This window comes from Myxine glutinosa, chromosome 5, assembly GCF_964187855.1.
Source record: "Myxine glutinosa chromosome 5, kmMyxGlut1.1, whole genome shotgun sequence".
In the NCBI taxonomy this organism is placed as follows: Eukaryota; Metazoa; Chordata; class Myxini; order Myxiniformes; family Myxinidae; genus Myxine; species Myxine glutinosa.
The window spans coordinates 24184568-24206730 of NC_136265.1; the positions used below are offsets into that span (position 1 = coordinate 24184568).

General features: G+C 45.2%; 1 protein-coding gene across 1 annotated transcript in view; it reads left to right on the forward strand.

Moving 5' to 3' along the window:
* LOC137427839 (uncharacterized) overlaps positions 1-22163 on the forward strand; it is a 30191-nt gene that overhangs the window by 4955 nt on the left and 3073 nt on the right. The window contains exons 2-9 of the mRNA XM_068117602.2: positions 4438-4494; positions 12981-13088; positions 13812-14258; positions 18650-18786; positions 18871-18954; positions 19792-20351; positions 20649-21024; positions 21346-22112. Of these exons, the coding sequence (XP_067973703.2) occupies positions 4438-4494; positions 12981-13088; positions 13812-14258; positions 18650-18786; positions 18871-18954; positions 19792-20351; positions 20649-21024; positions 21346-22112 (2536 nt within the window). The remainder of the gene's footprint in view (positions 1-4437; positions 4495-12980; positions 13089-13811; positions 14259-18649; positions 18787-18870; positions 18955-19791; positions 20352-20648; positions 21025-21345; positions 22113-22163) is intronic.

Here is a 22163-nt window from a genome sequence, read left to right on the forward strand (position 1 = left end):
CGTTGGTGAGGCGCCGAAGCTGAAATTGGGCTTCGGCTTGAACGAACCAGACTTCGGCCTGGGCCTCCCAAAATTCGGGAAGTTTAATCGCCATTGCCTTGTCGTTGGCCATTGCAATGGCGTCGTGTTCGGAAGGATCGCTACGGCAGATCCAACGTCGAGGTCACCATATAAAGCGCGATGCTGCGCACGCTAATGCTTACGCAAAGAGCAAGCGGACAACGCGGTTCATAAAAGAGTCTTTATTCAAAGTACTCAAACTGCAGCACTAAGCTGCTCAGGGCTGCGCGCTCCGCGTATATCGTGAGGCCACGCCTCTCTCCCTGGCGTGGCCCATCCCCACTTGGTGTGCGGGATGATGTCACCGCGTCAGTGCTTTCGTGTCCGCCACAATATATAATCCATTGCATTTTGGAACATATCGTGCACATTGTATCTACCTCAGGATCAGCGACGCAGTTGGGGGTTTGTAGCGCCCGGGGCGAAAAGTCAATACTCGCGCCCCACGGGCACATTTATAGCTTGGTCGGGATTCGAACCCAGGCGAGACAGCTGAGTCAAGTGTGCGTACTTTGATGCCATCCGACCAGCCCAACACACCCTCTGAGGCCTCTCACCACGTTTACCCTTCTGTTCAGACCCCTAAAGTGCCTTCTTCATTTTTTTTTCATTCAAACGCCTGTCCGCACTATACGTCATGGTGAACACGATACGTCATGGCGTATCTTGTGTGTACACGTGGGCAGGGATTAAGGAAACTCGACTGTGAAAGATACAAAAAAATTAAGGTTATAAAGTGACTTGTTAGCAAAAATAGAATCTGATTTTCAAATTTGTATTGAATTACCTTTCAAAGTGTGTAGAATCACAATTCAATACAAAAAAAAAAAAAAAACATGTTGAAGTCCTAAAAAATTTGATATTCAGCATATATGTACATTTTGATTATGTTGGTTACCCTGGCAACGGTATGCACTCCTTCAAAACATTGCCATTTTTACACCAATTTGAGCAACAACAAACAACAGGCATTTTAAGGCCATTTTCCCTGCAAGAGCGGGGGTTAGCCTTGCGGTCCCCATGACAATCTTCTCCATTTTGCCCTATTTTCTGCATCTCTCCTTGTTAACCCCCTTGCCCGCATTTCTTCTTCGACCATCTTTAGCCAAGTCTTTCTCGGTCTTCCCGTCCTCTACTTCCTTCTACATTCATTTCCATCACTCTTCTCAACCAGTCACTTTCATCCTTCCTCAACACATGACCAAACCATCTCAACCTGTTCCTCTTCACAGCATCCATCACAGGCTCTATTCCCATCATCTTTCGCAATTCATCATTTGTCTTCCTCTCTCTCAACGATACTCCGCACATCCACCGAACCATTCGCATTTCCACCCTTTCCAACCTTCTTTGCTGCTCTACGTTCATTACCCACGTCTCGCTCCCATGAATCGTAACACTTCTCACACATGCAGCATCCATCTTTCCCTTCAGCTTCAACGACACTCCCCTCCTCGTCAGCCCGCCACTCAGTTCCCGAAACTTCTTCCATGCACATCTCACTCTCGCAACCGTTGCCGAGTCTGATCCACCTTCTCCATTCAGCACGTCTCAGAGGTAACAAAATGTTTTCACACCTTCCAGCTTCACGCCGTCTCCAAGATCCAACTCAACATTTCCTCCATCTGCAGCTCCCTCTGTGCACACCTTACACTTGAATGTAGCTGCCACACTGGTTAATGACCCTCTCAGACCACTACATTTTTGATGAACCCACTCAGCACACATTGTACATTGAATGGAGTTCACTCCGGCACCCTTCCTGCACACACCACATGGCCATTTCGCAGTTCTTTCCACCTCACCACATGCTTTACCACTTGCCATCACCTTTGTTTTTCCGATATTCACCTTCAGACCTTTCGTCTCCATACATTCCTTCCACTTGTTCATCTTCTCCTTCAGTCCATCCATACTTTCCGCAATCAACACCAGATCATCTGCATACAACAACTCCCACGGTAAACCCTCCTTTACGTTCCGAGCCAGCACCTCCATCACAGCTACAAATAGTAGTGGACTTAGTACCGACCCCTGATGCACTCCCACCTTCACCTCAAACTCACCACTGTTCCCGTCATTCGTCCTTACAGCTGTGCGCGCTCTTTAGTACATTGCCATCACTACTCTGATCAACCATTCCTCCACTCCTAACTTCCTCAATGCCCATGTCACTACTTTGCGTGGAACCCTATCGAATGCTTTCTCCAGATCAACAAACCCAAGAAACAACTTCTTCCTCTTCTCCATGTACTTCTCCTGCAACTGCCTCACAATAAAAAGTGCGTCTGTCGTTCCTCTTCCTGGAATAAATCCAAACTGCATTTTGTCAATCTTCACTTTCTTCCTTATCCTCCTTTCCAACACCCTTTCCAATACCTCCATTCCATGCTCCAATAACTTTATCGCTCGATACGAGCCACAGTCCAGAGGGTCACCTTTCCCCTTGTATAGAGGGACGAGGGTACTCAGTTCCCAAACCACTGGAATGCGGCCTTCTTTCACCACCAGATTGCAAATCTCTGTCATTCTCTTCACACCCCAATTTCCCGCTGCCTTCAACATATCTCCCACAACTCCCGTCGGCCCTTCCGCTTTTCTTTTCTTCATTGCTTTAATCGCTTCCTCAACTTCCTTCTCGGTTATCTTCGCTGCCGGTCCTAAAACTGGGTTACTCTCTATGTTGCCATCCCATTCATTCTCTGCATTCAACAGTATTTCCATATATCTCTTCCATCTTCCTTTAATTCCATCTGGGTCCACAACGATTTGTCCCATTTCATCCTTCAAGCAACTCACCCCCATCACATCACACCTCTCTTTCGCTATCTGCTTTGAAATCCTGAATACCGCTCTCTGACCCTCTTCCAAATCCAAGCGTTCTCCGAACATTTTCCTACATGTCTCCTGCGCCTTTGCTACCTCTTTTTTTGCAGCCTTCTTGGCTGCCTTATAACTTTCATGCTCTTCCTTTTCTGCCCCCGTACCCTTCGCCTTCTGCCACTCCTTGAACTTCTTCCTCTTCAATCTTCTTTCCAACTTCATCATCCCACCACCATGTTTCCGAGTGCCTCGGTGGTCCTTTTGTCCATCCACATACCTCACCAACGGCTCCCAACAGACTATCTTTCATTGACATCCAACCACTTTCAAGCTCGACCACATCATCCTCTACCATACTCATCCTCTCTTTTAATGCCTCCCTCACTGTCACCTCTTTCAACCTCCACACCTTCATTCTCGGTTGGTACTTCACCCGCCGAGCTCTCCTCGCACCTTTAAACCTTATGTCGCAGACAACCAAGTGGTGCTGTGAAACAGCCTCCTCCCCCGGGATCACCTTTCTGTCCCGGAGGTGCCCCCTTTCTCGCCTACGCACCATCAGGTAGTCAACGGTTGTCGTCGACCCACCTGACGTGTATGTAACAAGCTTATTGTCCTCTTTCTGGAACTGAGTATTACAAATCAACAAATCAGCTCCATCAGCAAACTCCAAAATCCTTTCACCTTCTCCATTTCTCACACCATATCCGTAACCCCCATGAACTCCCTCAAAATCGTCCATACTCCTTCCCACATGTCCATTTAGGTCTCCTCCTACCACAACAACTTCCTTATCTTTCACGTTTTCCATCAGCTTCTCCATTGCACACCAGAACTTGTCCTTCTCTTCATCGCTCCGACCAACCTGCGGAGCATATCCCGAGATGACGTTCACCAAGAGCTTTCCAATCATCATTTTCACCATCATCAACCTTTCACTCACTCTCGTCACACTCACCACACTGTCTACAAACTCCTCAGAAAACAGGACACCAACACCATTCACGCCCTCCAGGCACCCTTGCCACACAAACTTGTATTTCTGTCCCTGCCTACCCTTCACCATTCTCACACCACTTCCCTTCCATCTTGTCTCCTGCACACAACATATGTCCACTCTTCTTCTGACCAATACTTCCACCACTTCTCCTGATCTCCCTGTCATTGTCCCTACATTCCATGTCCCAAACCTCAGAAACCGATCTCCACATCGGGCATCAGACTTTTCGTCGTCATAAATGGAGTGATTTCCACCCTTGCTTCGATCGGGTTCCCCACCTTGAGTTTTGACGAGAGGGAGTGGGGTCCCCCACGGGGTACTTCGGGCTGTACCCTCCCCATATCTCGTTGTAATTTTACACCAATTTGAGCAAAAAGTTTAATTTTATTTCTCTCCAAATCTGAAGCTCATTCTCCTACCGGCATTTGGATCAGTCCAACACCGACCTTTGGACTATTTATAGCATGTGCACAGCTGACAACAACAATGCATACAGTACATGTTCGAGTGTTTAAAATGTGAAAAAGGAATCGCCAAGTTTTGTTTCTCTGCAGATCCTATAGTGGTGGTGAAGGTGGAACTTGAAGCGACAGATGGTTCTCCTGCACAAGGTAAGAATCCGAGATAACATTGTGCATTTAGTTCTGCTCCCTCCACCACTGGAGTTGGACAGAGGTTATGTATTGCTGCGGTTTTAGAACCCACACTTGTTGTAAGTAAATAACTCTTGTAAATATGACATTAAAGGTTAAAGGTTGCACCCTTAGTTAGTCCACAAGCAACACGTAGGTCACCATAGAAATTCCAGTTATTTCATTATTATGTGTTTTAGTTAAGGCTGTGTTTCCAATAGTTGAATCTGCGTTGCATCAATCAAATAAGGAGTAGGCCCTTCTGTTCATTTTGCGACCTCTCTCTCCAAGCAACGCCATTACGCGCCCCTACAGTCGGTGCCTTAGCGTTCGCTCTAACCGACGCCATTAACCATGCGGTCAGGCTCGAGGAAGAAGGGGGCGGGACGCCAAGAAGAAGGTGTGGCCACGTCAACTCACCATCAGGGCGTGGCCGGTAAGCCCTCACCAACCAACCAGGGCTGAGGTGAGCTCGCTGGTGGGCATGGTTTTGGAGCCCGCGGAGTGATCCTGGCTCGCGTTATAAAAGCGCGCGCGCAAAGCCCTATTACGGACTTGCACGGGCTTCTTCTTTTGGTGGACTTGAGAGAGCGCTGAGTGCATTGCGAAAGCCTATACGGAGCACACATTGGCGAAAAAGGACACTCGCTGGTGCTTTGAAGAGAACCTTGGAGAGGGTGCGTTTGACACGACCATACGTTTATTACGTACAAAGGACACGAGCCTCTCACCCGCCATATGTAAGGTCCGGTCGCGTTCCAACTACGCGCAGAGCTGCCTGCCGGGTTTCGCGCGCTGGACTGGAATGGACCGGAGCCTGGACCCCATCGCCTGGATCATCTACCTGGACCTTCCACCCTACCAGATACAAACCCCGTGTGAGTGTGTATGTTTGTCTGGGGTCATAAGTTAAGACTGCTTTAAGACTGCCCTGTGTCCTGCTGCTTCTTCTTCTTCTTCCTGTACATCCTTTCGTTTCCTCTTCTCTTGTATATTTGTTAATAAACCATCTTTGTTCTTCCTACCTTCTGGTTTCCTCTCCATCCGATCGCATCCGTCCTTTCTCAATTGAGTACCTGTGGCACGATTAGGAACCGCTATAATGGGGTTTAGTCATTGTTAACGGCCCGAGTCGCGGCTCGCTTTGCTCGGCGTATCCACTAACGCTGCGGCTCGGGTGGGAGTTATTTCCCTGCTTTACGGTCAGGTTAGTAAGTAGGTATTTGGGACTACTTTGACCAATGACCCTAGCTAATACCGACCGGAAGGAGCGTTATAACTTCTAAGGACTCGGGACGGCCGGCTAAAAAGACAAGGGGATTAACCCCGCCCTTGATAAGGGGAGAGCCGACCCCCGAGATCCGTAACAGTATTCACCCTGTTTGTCTGTCAATTTGTTTGTGAGCAGGGTATCTCAAAGGGTTATGGACGGATTCAGACGAAACTTGGGTGACAGGTTGGGTTTGTGGCAAGGACAAATTGAATAAAATTTGGTGAATATCCGGATGCGGATGCGAGAATTTTCAAGATGGCAGAAAATGAAGATGACATATATGAATAGAGGTAAAGTTTCACAGATAGATTATATTTTGTGCAGACGGGGTAAGTAGGAGATCGAAGACTGTAAGGTCGTACCTGGTAACACCCCAGCATCGAATGTTGGTCTTGGATATGGCTATCAAAGGAGTGAAACCACGTGAGCAACAACAAACACCGAAGGTGAGGTGGTGGAAATTTGGAGACGAGGAGTGCAGGGAAGTGTCTGCTGAATGAGTCTTGAGAGAGATGAGAGCATAGGAAGTACCAAACCGGAGTTCTGGGTGGGAAAATATTTCAAACGAGATCAGGTGGGCTGGAAAAGAGATTTTTGGTTTGACTACAGGTAAGCGCAAAGGTGATAAGGAGGCCATGTGGTGGGATAGCGAAGTACAGTCGGTGAAAAAGTGGAATGAGGTCGATGCCCAACAGAGTTGAGATTAGTTTGGGATAGCAAAGAAGAATGTAATGAAATTGACAAATGACAAATCCCACACTCTCACTTTGTCTCTCCGTAAAGACCGACTGGAAAACCCTCTCATCTGCTTTCTCAACAATCCTCTCCAATAAGTTCTGTCACTCAAGCTTTTGGGTCTCACTATCTGCCATGATATTTCCTGGGAAAACCGCATTTCCAAGCTGGCCTCCAAAGCCAGTCGCCGACTGGGCATCCTCCGTGGTGCGAAGTCCTTAGTCCTTACTTGGCACACCTGAGCTCCTCACCACATACAAAACATTAATCCGCAGCTTGATGGAATACTGCTCTCCCCTCTGGGCTGGTGCACCTGCCTCACACCGAGTTCGGATTCACGCTGCAGAAACCAAGGCTTTTGGAATCATTGGTATCTCCCATGATGAAGCTGATTCTGAGGGCCTTTCACTCTCACAAGTTGCTGGTCATTCTGTCTTCTACCGACTCCTCTCTGGCCTTGCACCCGCTTTTCTGTCTGTGCTCTGTACCCAAAATATTCCTTCAGGATGCACAAGTTATGATTATGTTATGTAGCAAGAAGTCACCACCCTCTTCACCCAACACCATCCACACCTGAACAGGTGTTATGATTTATGGGAGCAAGACATGGGTAATGAACGTCGAGCAGCAATGAAGGCTGGAAAGGGTGGAAATGCGAATGGTTCGGTGGATGTGCGAAGGGAGTATCGTTGAGAGAGAGGAAGACAAATGATGAATTGCGAAATATGATGGGAATAGAGCCTGTGATGGATGCTGTGAAGAGAAACAGGTTGAGATGGTTTGGTCATGTGTTGAGGAAGGATGAAAGTGACTGGTTGAGAAGAGTGATGGAAATGAATGTAGAAGGAAGTAGAGGATGGGGAAGACCGAGAAAGACTTGGCTAAAGATGGTGGAAGAAGAAATACGGGCAAGGGGGTTAACGAGGAGAGATGCAGAAAATAGGGCAAAATGGAGAAGATTGTCATGGGGACCGCAAGGCTAACCCCCGCTCTAGCAGGGAAAATGGCCTTACAATGCTTGTTGTTGTTGTTGTTGTTGTTGTTGTTGTTGTTGTTGTTGTTGATGCACAAGATCTGCCAGCAACACTTCTGGTGAAACTGCCAAAATCAAGACTCTCTGCTCACCTTCACTCTTTCATTCCTCTTTTCTCCAGCCTGTGAAACAAACTCCCATACTCTCTTCAATCCCACTCCTCCCTCCAGGTCTTTAAAACAGCTGTTCACCACCATCTCTTATCTTCCCACATTCAAAACCTTGATCTTTTCTACCCCTGTTAATACACACCAAATCCACCTTTTTCAAATCCCGTTTTTCTCTCCTGAAAATCCTAGTAGTGTCCATTTGTTGTTTTATCGTGCACCCTCTCCTCTCCCCCCTCAACACAACCCCACCCAGCCTTCTCCCTTTCACAGATCTATCGATGTCCCTGTTCTCTACTGTTGTGCTTGTGTGATTTCCTCTCTCTCTCTCTCCACCTCCTCTCCTCCCAACCCCACTTGTCTCCTGCTCCCTTTATTATGTTTTATGTTTTCTGGTTATGTTTTATGTGTTAGATCTCACACGAGCCTACACCTTGTATAAAAAAAGAAAGTGGTGGAAAAGGCAAAGGCACAAGCTTGCAGAATGCAGATGGATGTATGATGATATGGATAAATAGGAGGGACATAAAAAATACATTTGGAATTGTGAAAGCCAGAGACGGTGCATCCAAAGATATCTCCCAGATAAGACTGATCAAAAATGAGGTCAACACAGTGCTGAGAGATGATGTGGAGATAAAGAAGAGATGGAAAACATACTTTGAGAAACTACTAAATGAGGAGAACCCAATAATTCAGAGAGCAGAACTTGCTGCTAACCAAGGGATAACAAGAACCTTCCAGAAGGAGGTAGGGAGAGCATTAATGAGAATGAAGAATCGTAAGTCAGTTGCACCAGATGAGATAGATACCTGCTGAGGTGTGGATGGTGTTGGGTGAAGAGGGTGGTGACTTCTTGCTGCAGCTGTTCAGGAACATTTATGAAGAATAAGAAATTCTGAAGGGGTGGAGAGAAAGTATTGTTACGTTTATGGGGGTAGGTAAGAGAATACAGTAGAAAAGGTAGAATTGTATAGAAATAGTATGGACTGTGTGGCATGTATGAGCATTTCGATATTACGAAGCAGGGAAAATGTAGCTCAAGGTGGTGTTTCAATGTTCATCATACGAGGGATGATGACGTATTAATTAGTAGTGGGGTTTAAGGTTAATTTCCCCTGTGCGTGAAACCCTCTGTGGCCTTTCCTAACATTTTTGCCGGCACGTCCGGCCAAGTATGACATCGCCGGCCAAGTTATGCATGCTCCCTGGACATGATACAGTAAAGACCCGCCCAGGAAAGGCGGAGCGACCGTGATGCGGTGGGCGAGGGAACACGACCGGCTTTTAGTTATTTTCAGTCAGCGCTTATTTAATTACAAATCATTATTGTACATTTTTATTTGTTGTGTTCTTGATTTGGGTTGTGGATTAAACCCATGTTTCATGTAGTCAAATGCCTCGTGTCTCTTCCATCTCATGCGTGCAATAACCGCCATAATCAGGTGGTTGCCTATGGAGTAAAGGCTGGTTTGACTCATATATTTTTATTTTAGGATTTTTGTACTTGTAAATGCCCTTCTTTCGTTTCCTCTTTTAGTATAGAAATAAACCTGTGTTCTTCCTTTACCCTTGTTGGTTCTTTGGCTTCCTCTCATCCGGTCGCTTTAGTCTTTTCCCCATTGGTACCTGTGGCATGATTTGGCCAACGCTCAGAATCGGGTTAGTCGATTGCTAACAGCTCGAATCGCGGATTGCTAAACCGCTCGGCAAATACCATCTTGTCCGTGGTTCGAGCGGTACTTGTCTCCCTGCTTTGCGGAGGGATTGGTAAAGGTATTCGGGAGAACACCTTGACCAATAACCCTGACCAATTTCACCCCGCGGAGGAGCGTTATAAGTACCAGGACTAGAGACGGCCAGCTTAACAGGCCAAGGGGATTAACCCCCCCCTTGCTAAGGGGAGTGCCGTCTCTGAGATCCGTAACAATTGCATCTCCCATTATTAATTTTGAGAAGACGGTTAATAATTTTTTTTGACAAAGAGGATACAAACCCATTTCTTTGTAACGCACATTTCTGGTTAATAACCATTTGCTGTAAAGTTTGAAACTGTGTCATTAACAGCAGTAAATGTTGTTTTGTTTCCGGATGGAAAGCCAAAAAGGAAAGCAAAATCAGCTTCGGGGGTTAAATTTAACGATGAGGAAGTGAGGATGAGACAATGAGGGGTTTCACTCTTCAACAACAACACAACAACATGCATTTTAAAGGCCATTCTCCCTGCTAGAGCGGGGGTTAGCCTCCGCTTTTCACTCTACTGTTTAAAAAAAATACAGAAGCTTGGGTCCCGAGGCAGCGACTCCCCCGCCCCCCCCCCCCCCTGATCCCGCCTCCTTCAACACCCCTGACTGTAATCTATATACTCCAGAAAGGAATGACCCTTCCTGCCACTCCCATAGAGAACGAATAATCACAAAATCGAAATATACCTTTAAGCGGAACTGCCATGGCAAAACTATTTTCTGTTTTTCTATCATCATTATACATTCCCTTCCCTTGACTCTAACCTGTGTTTGTCAAAGAATTTTCTTAGTCAGAGATTCTAAAATTTACTCTGTGTATGGTTTTTTCCTGACACAGGAAGATACACCAATGTTTTAGGTTCCATATTGAATTTATACCGATTGGGGTGAGTATGCGCTGAATGTAAAACTCTGGGTATGCTCTGTCTTGGTCGTTCAAAAGGTTCTCACAAATTGATGATGTCACCTCTTGTTTTAGCAAAAACGGTGTTTTCATCTTGTATTTCTGAAACAATTTCCTGTGGAAGGAAAAATAAGGTATTAATTATTTAATTTCATTTAATATGACATTCCTTCTATAGAAAAAAAAATACATTTTACCTTCACAGAGTGTATGTTCAATTACAATACAGTCGGTCCCAACAATCGTGGACCCTCCGTATTTGCAGTTCATAACATGTGACGTGCTTCTACATTCAAGCTTCACATATTCGCGATTTAAAAAAATTATCGATATTTATTTAATTTTGTAACACATTGGGACTGGTCTCCTATATTTACCGCCGCTGACATTAATTCAGCCTGGGAATTCTTCCACAGAAACCTGCTCTCCCTTATGCACAGATTCATCCCATCTCATCTTCAGATAACTTACCCATCCTCCCGCTTTTGGTGCTCTGAATCCTGTGGTGAAGCAGTTGCTTTAAAACAACTTGCATTCTCTTCCTGAAGGGCAAATCCAACTGAAGCCAACCTCAGATCATTCCACAAACCCCGCAACAAGTGTGTCTACTCTCTGGAAGCCAGAAAACAACATCTGTCCAATCTCAAGAATGAGCTTTCAAACTTGTTGAAACCCCCTGTAAAACGTGTTGGCATCTTATCAAGGCTTGCACCCTCTGCTCTCTCCGTACTTTGTCTCTCTCAGGTATCTGCAGGACACACGGGGTCCAGCAGCAACCCCTCCTAGTGAAACTGTCTAAATCCAGAACCACCGCTCACCTCCACTCAATTTATTCCTCTTTTTTCCCATCTAGGCTATGAGCCAAGGGGGTTGGTCGGTACCATACAGATGGAGTAAGGCTCATTGTGATTTTTAGCAAGATATATGTCCCTAGATATGAAAAAAAAGTGATAGCAGTGTATAACTCTCGGCCATCTCTGTGTTATCACCCGAAATATTATGATACGCCTGCTTCGCTTCGCCAAAAAATGTGATATTTGCTAAAATTGGAATAAATATATGTTTTTAAGGACCACAGAGTGCCAATAATTTGCATACTGGATGCCAACTAATATAGTAATAGAAAATAGAACATTTGTGGGGGTTATTTATCAAAATATTGATATAATGACAAAAAATATGTTAAATTTAGTGAAAAAGTGGTCGAAATCGCTTCGAGTTCAGAATTCACATTGTACATTTTTGTCAATATTTCAAAAATGAAAACTCCCAGAGTAACATTTGACCCCTCAAAATCTTCGCAAGGAACCACTGCATTGGAATATATCATTACTTTGTGGACTGGTAAGTTGTTCATTTGGATCAATACTCAGTGATTCCTTGTGAATGATGCAAATGTCTTCCAGTTGGCACTTCGGCCTCATCTCTGGTTGTTCTTCCATTGCGATTGTACAAGCAATACTGGGCAAGCACTAACACCACCACCACCACATTACCTGGAATGACAAAAGGAAATAACAATTTAGTTGGGTAATACAGATGCAAATACAGTAATGTTTAACCCTTTAGCACCTATAATATCAAAATTAGGGGGTATGGTTGAACATATTTTGAACTTTACCAAAATATGTGCCCCAAACAACCACCATATTACAAAGTAATGATATATTCCACTGCAGTGGTTCTTTGCGAAGATTTTGAGGGGTCAAATGTTACTCTGGGAGTTTTCATTTTTGAAATATTGACAAAAATGTACAATGTGAATTCTGAACTCGAAGCGATTTCGACCACTTTTTCACTAAATTTAACATATTTTTTGTCATTATATCAAAAATTTGATAAATAACCCCCACAAATGTTCTATATTTCTATTACTATATTAGTTGGCATCCAGTATGAAAATTATTGGCACTCTGTGGTCCTTAAAAACATATTTATTCCAATTTTAGCAAATATCACATTTTTTGGCGAAGCGAAGCGGGCGTATAATAATATTTCGGGTGATAACACAGAGATGGCCGAGAGTTATACACTGCTATCGCTTTTTTTTCATATCTAGGGACATATATCTTGCTAAAAATCACAATGAGCCTTACTCCATCTGTATGGTACCGACCGGCCAATTTGGGGGTCTGGCTCATAGCCTAATCTGTGGAACCACCTTCAATACCCTCTTCAATCTCATTCTTCCCTCCAGATCTACAAGACAGCTGTTCACCAACACCAAGTCTTCCCCACATCGAAAATCTTGATCTTTTCTACCCTCGATAACCTCCCCCTCCACCCCACTCCATTCCCTTCTCCTTCAAAATATCCAGTTTTCCTTTGACATCCATCTTGTCCACAGCATTCATCCTCTCCTCTCCTTATTCCTCCCCCAGACCTATAATTATTTGTCCAAGTCTGCATCTATCTTTGCCTTCTTTGCCTTGTTGGTGTTTCCCCTCTCTCTCTCAACGGTTCCTTTTGTATTGTTGTGTCCTGATCTGTTCAGCGTACTAGTACAAGCTCTTCCACGAGCCTCGACTATGTAAAGTATAAAAAAAAAACATTGCAAATTTGTGCCTCCGCTGGATGCAGCGTGACATGTTGCATACAGTTCCAACATAACAATAATTGTAGTCAATCATCAAGACCCTGGTCTCGGCTAACATTTGATTTTGTCCAGGTGAAACGGGTCCAGTGGAAGCTGGGGACCTCCATGGTAGCACACTTCCAACATCAAATGGTGTCCATGTGAAGGAGGAAATGAGTGAAGATTCTCTCTCTGTCGATGGTGAGTACAATGAGGCTTGAACGGTTCTTTGTGATGGGTTTATATATATATATATATATATATATATATATATATATATATATATATACAGTGGAACCTTGACTTACGAGTGCCCCAACTTACGAGTTTTTCGAGATACGAGCCGTCGCTCGGGCGGTTTATTGCTTTGAGATGCGAGCCGAGATTTGAGTTACGAGCTTTCGCCACCCGGTCACGTGGTTATCTTTCCGTGAAAGTACAGTATCTGTCGTATAGCGCTGCATTTTTGTTTTCGCATTTTGGTTATTTTGAGTTTACGCCGCCAGGTGTGTTCCGGTCACGTGGTTATCTTGACGTGCAAGTACAGTATCTGTCGTATAGCGCTGCATTTTTGTTTTCGCATTTTGGTTATTTTGAGTTTACGCCGCCAGGTGTGTTCCGGTCACGTGGTTATCTTGACGTGCAAGTACAGTATCTGTCGTATAGCGCTGCATTTTTGTTTTCGCATTTTGGTTATTTTGAGTTTACGCCGCCAGGTGTGTTCCGGTCACGTGGTTATCTTGACGTGCAAGTACAGTATCTGTCGTATAGCGCTGCATTTTTGTTTTCGCATTTAGGTTATTTTGAGTTTACGCCGCCAGGTGTGTTCCGGTCACGTGGTTATCTTGACGTGCAAGTACAGTATCTGTCGTATAGCGCTGCATTTTTGTTTTTGCATTTTGGTTATTTTGGAAAATTTCTTAGTTTTAACCATGGGGCCTAAGAAAGTGAGTGGCAAGTGCAGTGCTGAGAAGAAGAGGAGGATGATGAGCTTGGCGATGAAACACGCAATCGTCGAACAACATGAGCGAGGTGTGCGTGTTGTCGACTTGGCGAGGCAGTACGATCGTAGTACTTCTACGATATGTACGATTTTGAAGCAGAAGGAGTCGATAAAGGCTATAACGCCAGCCAAGGGCGTTACGATTATTTCAAAGCTCCGGACCTCTATCCATGAAGACATGGAGAAGTTGTTGTTTGTGTGGTTGACGGAGAAGCAGCTCGCAGGAGATACCGTGACCGAGAGCATCATGTGTGAGAAGGCACGAGACATTTACGGGGATTTGGTGCAGCAGACGGCGGGAACATCAAAAAGAAAAAGGCAAAAGTTATCCCCTCCACCTCCGCCAGCATCTTCGTCTGATCTTCAAGGTAAATACACTTAATAAAACCAGTTTATTTCTTTACATTGTCTTTTATTATGTACAGTATATACGAGGTCGTGCTTGTTTATACATTATTTGTTATTTATAAAGTACATTTTCCTTATTTAAAAACACGTAACAAAAAAAATTGGTGTGGTTTTTTGGGGGCTGGAACGGATTAATAGCATTTCAATGCATTTCAATGGGGAAATTTGATTTGAGATACGAGCAATTTGAGTTACGAGCTCCGTCACAGAACGAATTAAACTCGTAAGTCAAGGTTCCACTGTATATATACTGTATATATATATATATATATATATATATATATATATATATATATATATATATATATATATATATGTATATATATGATCTGTAATCTGGTTCTCCAACCTAATGAGCGGACAACATGACGTCATCGCCATGCATGTCCGGATTGCCTGCAAAGCTCCAGAGGAACCATCTAGCAGTGCGTCATTACGGATTATAAATTCAGATACTGTCACAAGTGCATGCAAAACTCACAGTTACCGACCTGGTTTCGCCCTTGTTGGGGCTTCATCAGGGCAACGCAGTGAGGCTTCCATACACTTGTAACTCTGTGAACCTTTCGGTTTTTATATCAGTCACTATGCGACCTTCATATCATCAGTGGAGAACCGCCAGCAAGGTGTCCCATACAGCTGCTGCTGCACCTTGCTGGGAGCGATAAGCACCGCCTGCCACACGGTAACGTTATCTCTGGTATCCACTCATCATATGGAGTCGACCTGGTTGCGGTTGGGAGTTACTAATAATGGTATCTGTAATCTGGTTCTCCAACCTAATGAGCGGACAACATGACGTCATCGCCATGCATGTCCGCATTGCCTGCAAAGCTCCAGAGGAACCATCTAGCAGTGCATCATTACGGATTATAAATTCAGATACTGTCACAAGTGCATGCAAAACTCACAGTTACCGACCTGGTTTCGCCCTTGTTGGGGAGGGGGGGGGCGGGGGGGGATGATACAATTATGATATGAAGGTCGCATAGTGACTGATATAAAAACCGAAGGTTCACAGAGTTACAAGTGTATGGAAGCCTCACTGCGTTGCCCTGATGAAGCCCCAACAAGGGCGAAACCAGGTCGGTAACTGAGTTTTGCATGCACTTGTAACAGTATCTGAATTTATAATCCGTAATGACGCACTGCTAGATGGTTCCTCTGGAGCTTTGCAGGCAATGCGGACATGCATGGCGATGACGTCATGTTGTCCGCTCATTAGGTTGGAGAACCAGATTACAGATACCATTATTAGTAACTCCCAACCGCAACCAGGTCGACTCCATATGATGAGTGGATACCAGAGATAACGTTACCGTGTGGCAGGCGGTGCTTATCGCTCCCAGCAAGGTGCAGCAGAAGCTGTATGGGACACCTTGCTGGCGGTTCTCCACTGATGATATGAAGGTCGCATAGTGACTGATATATATATATATATATATATATATATATATATATATATATATATATATATATTGTCGAGGCTCGTGGAAGAGCTAGTACACTGAACGGATCAGGATGAAAAGAGCAGAGGGTTCAAGACCAGGATGGAGGCAGAAGATGACGTGCCAGAGATTGCAAAGTGATAGGCCAATAGACTCAGCTTCATCACGTGAAATTCCAATGATGATGAAGGCCTTAGTTTCCACGGCATCAAGCTGAGCAAGATGTGTCAAGGGGCCAGCCCATTGGAGAGAGCATTTCTCCATCAAGCTGCAGATGAAGATATTGTAGATGGATAGGAGTTCAGGTGTGCCAAGTAAGGACTTTGTACAACGTTGGATGCCCAGTTGCCGGCTGTCTTTGGAGGCCAACTTTGAAATGTGTTTTTTCCAAGAAAGATCATGGCTGATATAATGAGACCCATGAGTTTGATTGACTGAAATTCCCCTCAAGAGGATTGTTGAGAAAGTAGATGGAAATGGGGTTTGGGTTGCCAATCAGTCCTTTCGGAGAGAGATAGTGAGAGTGTGAGATTTGTCAGGATTGAAAGACATATTCCAACTGTTTGACCAGCTTGTGATTTTGTCAAGGTGTGTAGAGAGGGAAGAGGCTGTGGCCTGCCTGTCTGAAGGATGAGGGATGTCACAGCAGAGTGTAGAGTCGTCAGAAAATAGATAAAGGGGATTTTCCAGAGAGTCAGATAAATTAGTGATGAAGATTAGGAATAGGACTGGGCCCAGAAAGACTGCCTTGGGGCACTCCAGCCTTGACAGGGAGAAGAGATGAAAGGATTCTGTTGAGAGCAACGCGTTGGCTACGAGAGTAGATGAGGTCAGCGATACACGTGTGGAGTTGGCCTTGAATGCCATATGCAGAATGCCAGACTGCATTAAAAGCATGACGTATGTCCAGAGAGATGGTCCTGATCTAATCTCTGACATTGAGGGCCTCCATCCATTGTTGGGTGAGTAGACGCAGCATGTCCAAGGTGGAGTGACCACGTCTGAAACCAAATTGATGATCTGAGATGAGCTTGTTGGAGAAAATGAAGCATTTCATATCAATTATGATGATGGATTCCATGACCTTGCTGTTGACTGGAAGTAAGCTGACAGATCTGTAGTTAAGGGAATCCGTTTTTGCACCGTTTTTTAATGTAATGTAGTAATTTTGGCTGATTTCCAAACAAATGGAAGATGACCGAGGGAAAATGAAAGCGTGAAAAGGTCAGAGAGAGGATACAGTATGTAAGAGAGGATACAGTATGTGTAAGAGTATGTAAGAGCAAGAGCAGATTTTTAGGACACGTGTGCTGATGCCGTCCAGTCCAGTAGCAGAGAAAGTTGAAAGAACCTTCTCCAACGTCTCAGGTGCAAAAGACACAAGTCCAGGAGGAGTTTGGTACAACAGGGAAGGGTGTGTCGATTGAGGGGTCGGGGAAACAAGATCTGGAAACAAACGTAGAATTTAGAATTGAGGCATTTCGACTTCTCTTGAGTGGAGTAGGTTGTGGTGCCATTTGAAGAAAGGGAAGGGAAAGAGGGGGAGCATATGCCAGGGACAGACTTTTCAAGGTGCTACCAGGTTTTAGCATAGGGAAACAAGTTTGAAAGTTGTTTTCTGGCTTTCCTGAGAGTGAACGTACACTTGTTGCAGACGTTTTGGAATGCATTGAGATGGCCTTTGGTTAGATTTGCCTACGAGGAAGGGAAGGCAAGGTTGTCTCAGAGCTTCAACACGGGATTTAGTGTACCATGGGTGCGAAGAAGGGTAGGATAATTGAAAACGACATGGGAGGAATCTGTGGGAGAGAGAGAAAGAGAGAGGGAGCATTTGATGAAAGCACGGAGAAACGTGGAACTATACGTGCGGGAGGATGGTTAGTGGACTTGGTGGACAGAGGCTGGGCTGACAGAATTTTGGAAAAGCTTTGTGAAGAAGAACAAGAGAAATGATTATTTATGAAAAAGAAGAAGAAGAACAGGTGTAGTATTTCTGATGGAGATATATGGATTGAAATGCATTTTAAAATGATTTCATATGCTTTTAAAGGAAGAAAGCCAAAGCCATTTAATGAAGATTCAGTTTGGAAATGATGAGAAAAGGGTCTATGGGGTCTTAGGGTTTTAAATGACTTGGGGGGGAGGGGGGTCTTAAAGGGTCTTAGGGTTCGAAAGGGTCTGAAGGGATTTTGGAGTCTTAAGGGTATTGGGCTTCTTGAAAGGTATTAGGGTAATAAAGGATCTAAGTGGTCTTAAGTATTTTAGGGACCTTAGGGGTCTCAAATGGTCATATGGTCTTCCAGGGTCTTGGGGTATTAAAGGGTCTAAGGGTCTTCAGTGTCTTATGGGTATTAGGGGTCTGAAAGGGTTGTATGGGTCTTAACAGTCTCAAGGGGTCTAAAGTTGTATAGGGGCGTAATGTAATTAATACACGTACGTGCATTCTCTGCGGACAAACAAACGGATCCAAATGCAATACCCTCTCCTCTAGAGAGGATAATTAACCTTCACAGTTTGTTTCACTCATAACAACATGAAGGAAAAAATTCCTGAATTATTTTGTTCTGTTTGGAAAGTCTTTGAGGTGTTATACAGAACGTCACAGCTGCTTGGTGGGTTGAACTTTCCTGCTGGTGATTGTGAAAGTCTCAGGTTTTTAGTACCTTGGAGAGTTCCCGATTGTTTGTCGGTGAGATAACTTATCATTAACTTTGCACTTTTCTATGTCTTTCCACATCCGACCACCTTCATGTCATAGTCTTGTTCAAAAATATAAATTGATTTCCAAGTGAAGTTTGCAATTTTCTCCTTCCTTTCTTTTTAAGATCCATATCATTGTGTTGATGTTGTTTTTATATTTCTCTGAAACACACGCTGACTCTCTTTCTGTGAACGATCTTCAGAGAAATCAAGGACGAACTTCAGGATGTTTTCCTGGACCAAGAATGTTCATACCTTCACCCAGAGATATCTGCAGCAAGACCAGAGGAGTCATCGTGCGAAATCCAAGGATGGCGAACAGAAATGTCTTCTTGACCAGGTATACGTGAATATTGACACTTGTGGAAAGACACACAAGGGCATGAATTGCAATAAATTAAGTAGTTGTTCCTCTGACCCTCAGGTGTACATGAATACACAGACCGTGACAAGTCCGGACATGTGTAGTTGGTGCATTAATACATCTGGGCAGAACTCAATCCATCAGGTACATTTGAGGATTTATGTAATATGAAGTTTATGATGATAAGACACCATCCGGATGCAGCTTATGCAATATATTTTATCGGAATAAATCCAACTCCCAGAATTACAAGAGGGCCTGTACTGGTGAAAGGCTGCACAAATGCATACATATACATACATGCATTTTAAAGGCCATTTTCCCTGCTAGAGCGGGGGTTAGCCTTGCGGTCCCCATGACAATCTTCTCCATTTTGCCCTATTTTCTGCATCTCTCCTTGTTAACCCCCTTGCCTGCATTTCTTCTTCCACCATCTTTAGCCAAGTCTTTCTCGGTCTTCCCCGTCCTCTGCTTCCTTCTACATTCATTTCCATCACTCTTCTCAACCAGTCACTTTCATCCTTCCTCAACACATGACCAAACCATCTCAACCTGTTTCTCTTCACAGCATCAATCACAGGCTCTATTCCTATCATCTTTCGCAATTCATCATTTGTCTTCCTCTCTCTCAACGATACTCCGCACATCCGTCGAACCATTCGCATTTCCACCCTTTCCAACCTTCGTTGCTGCTCTACGTTCATTACCCATGTCTCGCTCCCATAAATCATAACACTCAAAGGTGGGCGGTCCGCTTCGAAAGTCCGCTTATCCGCTGCAGCGGACTAACGTTTTCAAAGCGGATAAGCGAATCGGAACAACCCCCGGAAACCGAAGCGGATAAGCGTAAGCGGACTACCGAAAAATTAAAGCGCATCGCGATTCGCCAAATCAGCTGTTAGCCTGAGCCGTTACTCTAGAATTGTGAATATTTATTTAAGTGAATAATAAGTGAAAACTGAATATTTTATTGGACGCTAGAGCGGCAATAACGTCAAGATGGAGAGATTTCTGACTCTCCAGCCCAGCGGCAGTGCCAGGGACAGGCACACGAGCGACGCAAACCAGCAGTCCCAGCACAGCGACATCCACAACCCGGCGGTCAACATGATGGGGGACGTGGAGGACAGTCAGGAGATCTGCGCCCTGACCCCTCAGCTCGCGCGCAGCGAGAGCAGGATGTCGCTGGACTCAATCGAGTCGGCTGAGATCAACGTGACAATGGACACAGACAATTCCAGCCTCAGCCAGAAGTGGAGGCACATCGCCCCCTTCTTCAAGGTCGTGGACAGCAAGGCCACGTGCACCAAGTGCTCAAAGACACTCAAAGCCCAGCCCGGATCAAGTTCAAATTTGAAGGTGCACTACCAGAGGTACCACGATGCCCAGCACAACGACCTCAAGGCGGCCCTCGACGGCGGCAGCAGACGCGGCCGCCACAAGTCCTTCCAGGACATGGCCGGCGCCAGGAGGCAGGCCAGCATCGAGGAGACCTTCAAGGAGAAGTTCAGCCAGAAGAAGTGTCTCGACCTTTACTATAGGTAGGTAATTTTATATTTTAATTAAACTCATTTTCATTTGTCAACTTAAAGTAAGAATATATTAATAACTTCGGAATAAATCGGTCCGTTCTATTCCGATTTAATCGGAATTTATCGGATTCAATCGGAGGCACGTTAATAATTATAAATTCAATGTTAAAGTTTTTTTGACTGTTCAAAAATATCTTTCAACAATTTATATGTCTCATATAAATAATTTATATGAGACATATAAATTGTTAAGAGTTTTCATTCATTATATCAATTTATAATAAATTGATATAATATATAATTCAGGTCCTTCATTGGCTGCATGAAGCCCGCCTCGGAGACAGACAACGAGCACAACAGGGCCCTGTGGGCGTACGCCTGCCCACAGTTCAAGGTCCCCTCCCGGCGGAAGCTCACTCGGGACATCAGGGCGATGGGGGACCAGGCCAAGGCCGACCTGACGGACCTCCTCGCCAAACAGGAGTTCGTCGCCACCACGGCCGACAGCTGGTCGGCAAGCAACAGGGCCTTCCTGGGGATGACGGTGACCTGGCTGGAGAGGGTCACCTTCGAGAGGCAGTCCGCCGTCCTCGGGATCAAGGAGATCACCGTCAGCCAGACGGGCCAGTACCTGGCAGAGGCGATCTCCGAGCTGCACGATGACTTCGGCATCAAAAGAAAGGTGTGTAAACTCTGTAGTTTTAGAATTTAAAATTGTTTACAAAATTTATTTTCAATAGATTACAATTAACAATAAAAGTATGCGTTTTTTATGACAGTGTTTAAATATAATAGTCAAGATTAATTCGATTATTCAGGCAACTTAAAATGAATTGTTTTAGCAAAATATAATGTGTATTAAGTGACGTATTACAGTAATACGTCACCTAATACACATTATATTTTGCTAAAACAATTCATTTTAAGTTTTAAAACTTTTAATATTAACTGTAAGTGAAAAATGAAAATAAACTTTGTTTTAAAACAGTATTTTGCTTTTCAGGTTGTCAGCACCACCACTGACAACGGCGCCAACTACATCAGCGCCTTGAATCACTACGGGGCCCTCGGGCGCGATGACGAGCAGCTAGATGTGGTGGAGGTGGACCCAGAGGTGGTGCAGACCAACACCATCCTCGTGGTGGACGCCCTGGAGGAGGTGGACCAGCAGGAAGAGGTGGTGCACGTCCCCAAGCATCGCCGCTGTGCGGCACACACAGTGAACCTGCTGGCCTCCAGGGACGTCGAGAAGGTGCCCGGCTGGAGCGCCCAGCCCAGGCCGGCCTTCACCAAGCCGGCCGCCAAGGCCCAGGGCCTGTGGAACGCCCAGAACAGGAAGACAGTGATCGCCAATGACATTAAGACGGCCCTGGGCAAGAAGCTTGTGACCCCCGGCGTCACCAGGTGGAACTCTAGCCACGACGCCTACAAGTGCCTGCTGACCGAGGTGCTTGACATGCACAAGAGGAACAACCTGAACCAGATCTGTCAGCGGCAGCACCCCCACCCCCTGCCGCACATCACGGAGGACGACGTGCAGATCTGGTCGGAGTACGTCAAGGTGACCGCCCCCCTCGCCGCCTGCCTAGACGTACTCCAGGGCGAGGAGAAGGCCTACATGGGGTGCCTTCTCCCCCACCTCCAGGTGCTCAAGGACTCCCTGGAGGCGCTGTCCATCGACGGCAGCATCGTCCACGCCCAGAACCTGGTGGCCAGCCTCCTCCAGCAGCCGTCCTGCGCCAGGAAGGGAACAAAGGGCTTTGACGGCAGGTTAGTTCTTATATTATTATTATATTTTATCGCAACGAGTTGAAAATTAAT